The 5,859-nt window shown below is 40.9% G+C and overlaps 1 protein-coding gene across 1 annotated transcript; it reads right to left on the minus strand.

The window, feature by feature from the left end:
* Positions 1 to 383: 383 nt before the first annotated feature.
* Positions 384 to 3,986, minus strand: LOC309348864 (proto-oncogene Mas-like; the record flags this gene model as incomplete). Its single annotated transcript, XM_081874651.1, has 2 exons — positions 3,875 to 3,986; positions 384 to 1,395 (listed from the first exon to the last, which is right to left on the minus strand). The coding sequence occupies exon 2, from the start codon at positions 1,353 to 1,355 to the stop codon at positions 384 to 386; it is 972 nt and encodes a 323-aa protein (XP_081730777.1). The 5' UTR covers positions 1,356 to 1,395; positions 3,875 to 3,986.
* Positions 3,987 to 5,859: the final 1,873 nt, after the last annotated feature.

A 5,859-nucleotide genomic window follows, 5' to 3' on the forward strand; every position in this document is an offset into this window, starting at 1 on the left:
CTTTGGTATCTGTAAGCAATTTAAATTTTATTCTTTGTTTCTTTCCTTGCCAGATAAATTTTGTAATTACTTTTTGCCACTCTTTAAAATTACAAACACCATTTGTAATCTCCCTGAATACATTAAATGCTCTTCCCATGAATGGACCCAGGCTTCCTTCATAGTCGTATACTATCTAGATTTATAAAATAATAAGAATAATAAGAAGTTCATCAAGTCTATCCATCTGTTCAAGACTGAGATTCTATGCACACTCTGAAATCAATAGCCAGCACTGAGCACAGGTCAACAAGGTTACAGACAGAAAGTTTGTAAATTGGGAACTAGATTGTGTCCTCAGACGCACAATGATAAAGACAGATTTTGGCAATATTTTTGAACCATCATAAGTGAGTTTCCAAAGAGATCTCCCCTGCTTCTGCAGGGTTTTCATCCTCTTTGAAAACATTCTGGAATGTGGCTTTCATGCTCTGCCTACGTCTGCCTCTTTTCTGTCTTCCAACCAGGAAATAAATCAAAGGGTTAACACTGCTGTTCAGACAGATTAGTATGAAGGCATATTCTGAGAAAAAAGGAAGATATGAATGAAGAAAATAAAAAGTGATGTAAACAGCATTGAGTGGAAAAGAACAAATGATGAAGAAGAAGAGAGCAAGCAGGATCATAATTAGAAGTTTCCCCCTACTCCTCTGGTGTGATTTAAAGCAGACCCTGACAAAAAGGATCAGAGTGGCAACAGTCATGAGGGGGAGGCAAAGGAAGCCACTCACAATAAAATGAATTTGCACTATGTTAGAAACATTGATATCAGCCAGAAGGCGAGTGATTTCAATAGCAGGGGAAACAGAAGAAAGTCCCCATATTGAGGCACAAACGGCGGTGGACATATATGGTGGTCGGTGGCATCGATACCAAAGTGGGAAAAGGACAGCCACACACCTATCAATGCTGATGGCTGTCAGCAGAAATTGACCAGTGGTGTACATAAGTAGGAAAATCAAGTAAAACATGTCACCTGCAAAGTAAGTGAAGTATTTTCCCACTATGAAAAACATTCTATTAATAAACTCAACTGTGAGTAAACCAAAGTCAGCCATCGAGAGGTTCAGGATGTAAGTGGTGAAAGGAGTCCTCTTAATGCAGAAACCAAGCAGCCAGATGACAGTCCCATTCCCCAAAAGCCCAAAAATGCTGATTAAAAGGTAGCTGATATGCAATATATAATGTCTTAATGTCAATCCTGAATGATTACCAGTGAAGCTATTGTTAGAGAGAACAGTTCCATTGTCCATTCCGTAATATTCCTCTCCAGCATTCAAAGGGGACAGTGATGGGAGGGTGTAATTGATCATCATGATCTGTCTTTGCTTTTCTACTTTGTCCGGTGTTTTCCTACTGGAAGAATTTAGAGAATGGTAGAATTAGTCTTTATTAATGGAAATAAGCAAAGACAAAGCTAAAGCTTTGGAGATTAGTCTTTCATACTTTGTAGCTATTTTGGAGTGGGTGGTTAAGGTGAAATGACTTGCTCTTTAATTGCCAGGTAAAGGGGCCAGTGGGGCTTGCAGCTACCTGAATATATTTGGGGTTTCAGAGCGTCTCTGTGATAGGGTTACCATATTCCCCAAAGTGAAAATCCCACATAGCTCTGTGGTGCAACATCTGCCTCCTGTGCAGAAGGGTTCCATCCCTGGCATCAACCATTAGTGCAGACCCTTGTCTGAAACCCTTGAGAAGTGTTGTCATCCAGAGTCACACAACCATAGAATCTTAGAGTTGGAAGGGACCCAAGGGTCAACTGGTCCAACCCCCTGCAATGCAACAATGTAAAGCAATATTGGGCAAATTGGAACTAGCCAATGTGACATTGTGATTCCAATTTTTGAGTAAGATCTGGGAGACCAGTGTTCAAATTCCCACACAGACATAAAACTCATTGTTGTTGTTTTAGTCGTTTAGTCGTGTCCGACTCTTCGTGACCCTATGGACCAGAGCACGCCAGGCACTCCTGTCTTCCACTGCCTCCCGCAGTTTGGTCAAACTCATGCTGGTAGCTCCGAGAACACTGTCCAGCCATGTCGTCCTCTGTCCCCCCCTTCTCCTTGTGCCCTCCATCTTTCTCAGCATCAGTGTCTTTTCCAGGGAGTCGTCTCTTCTGATGAGGTGGCTAAAGTATTGGAGCCTCAGCTTCAGGATCTGTCCTTCCAGTGAGCACTCAGGGCTGATTTCCTTCAGAATGGATAGGTTTGATCTTCTTGCAGTCCATGGGACTCTCAAGAGTCTCCTCCAGCACCATAATTCAAAAGCATCAATTCTTCGGCGATCAGCCTTCTTTATGGTCCAGCCCTCACTTCCGTACATCACTACTGGGAAAACCATAGCTTTTAAAACTCATTGGGTAACCTCAAACCAGAGTTCCTCAGCCTGACCTACCTCACAGCTTTGTTGTGAGGATAAGAAGAGGAGCAAGACAAACCATGTACACCACCTTGAATGTCTTGGAGGAAAGGTGGGTATAAATAAATAAATGGACTGAATTTTAGAAGGCAGCTTGCTATACTTTTCTGTTCCTAAAACCCCATACAGAATCTTTCACAGCTGTGTTATCTTTTAACCTTTTAATCCCAGGGGTTGAAGCTGTGCATGTTAATAATAATAATAATAATAATAATAATAATAATAATAATAATTGCTTAGTTCAGGCACAGTAATTACACCTCTTTCTGCTCTTTAAAGCGAAGAATTTCTAACTTTTCGCTTACCTGTGACTAACGTTGGATCAGATACTGTGATAGAGAGAGAGAGAGAGAGAGAGAGAGAGAGAGAGAGAGAGAGAACCAGAATAAGTAATCCTGTGCTGGAAGATTTTCAGACACCAATGCAACTCCCAAGTCTTGAGGAAACATTCAATGCATTTAAGAGCTCATGACAAGATGTGCTGGAATGTTCCTGTTTGCCTTCATTTATGCTTAATCAGTTTGCCAGTGTCATGTGACAAGAGAAAAATGATTATCATTGGGTTGTCAATATAGTCTTTAGAGGATTGTGATCATGTACGCTAACAGCTCCATTTGTAAAATATACAAAAGTGCTTTGAAAGGCTCCATTACAATTCAAAAGCCTGCAAGTAAGTTTTAAGCGCTGAGAAGCACTTTGCTCCCCATGCAGGAAATTTCCAAAACACCGGGGGAAAGAGAGCCCAGCTAATGGGCTGGAAAGAGCAGGATGATGTTACAGTAGGGATACAGAACCCTTTTCCAGCAAGAGGACCTCTTTCTTTTGCAGGGAAATCTCCTAGTAGGGGATACATATAGCCAACCTACTCCAGCTTGTAAGCAGAGAGACCTCTCTGGATAAAAGAAGGATGCTTGAAATCTCTCAAGCCTCTTACTTCACAGATGCAAGCTACACAAATTCTATGCATGGCAGGAGAGAGTGCAGGAAGGTAAGGAAGGCCCTTCTCATGGCACAATCGGGGTGAATGGGAAGGAAGAAGGCAGGAAAAGGTGCAGCAAGGATTTGTGAGTACATTTGCTCCTCTGCTTCAGGCAGCAAAATGTCTTGCACCAGCACTAACGCATCACATCCTTTCTTTTAGTTTTTTCTCCTTCTCTTTGGTGTCCTCACATATTTCTTTTCCTTCATGCTCCTCCTCAAAGGCAACCTTTATTGCGAAGCTTCTGGACTCCTTTTTCTTCATCTCTCCTTCCCACCCAACCATACACACATCAATTCTCAAGCCATGCATATGTTCAAACCTCTGAATAAATAAATATAGAAAACTGCCTTGTACAAGACAAGACCATTATTCTACCTAGCTCAGATTGCTGACACTGATCAGCAGGATATAGGCAGGAATCATTCCTGTCCCTACCTGGAGCTGCCACTGAGTGAATCCAGGACGTTCTGCACGCTAAGCCAAAGCCCTGCAGATGAGGATATGAAGTCAACAAGGTGACAGGCAACAAAACCCAAAGCTATGTATATTTACTAATGACGAACTAGTTGAATCTCTTGCTCATGGGTGAAATATTATGTACAGCATGAAAGCAGTAGCCCAATTGAACATAGGTCAACAATGCAACAGAAACTTATGGGCTCAGTCTAAAAACAAGAATGTTTTTAGAACTATAATGATACATCTAGACATGATCTTTTGGAACCATCACAACTGTGTTTCAGCAGCAGTCTCCTCTTCCTCTGGAGAGTTTTCCTCAACTCTGAAAGCATTCTAGAGTATCACCTTCATGCTCACTATAGGTCTGCCTCTTTTCGTTCTCCCAACCAAGAAATAGATGAACGGGTTAACACTGCTGTTCAGAGAGACACATAAGAACCAATAAAATGCAAGAAAGGGAGCTTCTGAATGGAAAATATGATCAGCGATGACGTTATTAGTAAGCACTCTTGGAAGAAGTAGATTTGGAAGCAGTAGGGAATCAGGAGAGCTTAATCAGTTGAACTGCCTTCATGTTGTTGCTTTCTGCTGCTGTTGTTAAATTTATTACCTGTACTTCATCAACAGGTCCCAGGGCAGGTTACAACAATTTAAAATTAATAACAGATTAAAAAATAATAAAATAACAGGATTGGGACTGTGAAGAGGTGTGTGTGAATATGAATTTATGATATGTTTCTTCACTCTAGCACCAAAAATCTTATCCACATGTGTCAAAGCAAGATAGCTATGATATTAGACCACAACTGCCTAGCAGTGAACTGCTGAGGAGATATATAGATTACTAGCTGAAAACTGCCTATTTGTCTTGCTCTGTTTCCCCAGAGATTTTCTGCGTAATTACATATCCATCTACAAGCAGAACTATCCAGAAAATAAAGCCTGCTTCATATTTTGGTTCAGCACAATAGTTACAGGATGAGAATTTGCTTCATGACTGCTTCCTTTCATTTTGATTAACCCAAGAAAATATTTCTCTTCCAACAACTGGTATAGGGCCCCATCTCTTCCCAGTTTTCTCCCTAAGCTTTGAGCCTTCCTTCAACAACCAGTAACAGACTTACTCGTGCTATTACAGAAGGCAGCATGCATGACTGACAGGGCTGTAGGAATTTGACTAGGATGAAGGATTGAAATTCTTGCCTAGGTCTTCAATGTCTTTCTTACTCATCTCTAACATAGAATTCATGTTTAAAACAAGAAAGGGAAAGACAATGGAGCAGGAGACAGAGGGGGAGAGAGCAAATAATGAAGACTGTTAGCAAAGACATTTGGAGATTTATTTTGGTTAGGATGAGGGATAAGAACTTAAATCAAAGGTTTAGAGAAAAGGTTTTTTGTGAGTTGTGCAGGAGGAGGAGAAGAGAGATGGAGCCACAAAAAAGGGGGAAAAGGAATGTGGTATCAAGGGGGGTGGGGAAAATACTTACCTAGAATGTCCTACCTACCTTCTTTGAGACACATCCAGTTTGCTCACAAGTGAAAGTGACAATAAAACAATGAACAGGGTGGTGATACAATGAGTACTGCAATCAACAAAAAATATGGTGGACAGATATACACCTGCTTTAAGCTGTTTACATACTCTCTTCTCTTGTATATCATTTACTACAAAGATTTTGACAGTAAAGTCCAGCTCCAATTTGATGGATGGATTCATTCATTATATTTATTCATTTAAATACATTAAATTAATTTGTATCTCGAGAGCGGCCCAGGGTGGTCCAACTGAAAAATTCAAAGGAGCAGAGCTAGTGGAGGAGTCAGAAGGTTTTATCGCTTTCCTCTCCTTTGAGGAAAAGAGTCACTACAGTCACTAATGCCCGTTACCTGAGTGAGATTCCAGCGATATTCTGCAGCAGGGTTGAATACCTGTGAAAAAGTGTAGTCTTCAGATACGG

This window comes from Podarcis erhardii, assembly GCF_964252035.2.
Source record: "Podarcis erhardii genome assembly, chromosome: 8".
In the NCBI taxonomy this organism is placed as follows: domain Eukaryota; kingdom Metazoa; phylum Chordata; class Lepidosauria; order Squamata; family Lacertidae; genus Podarcis; species Podarcis erhardii.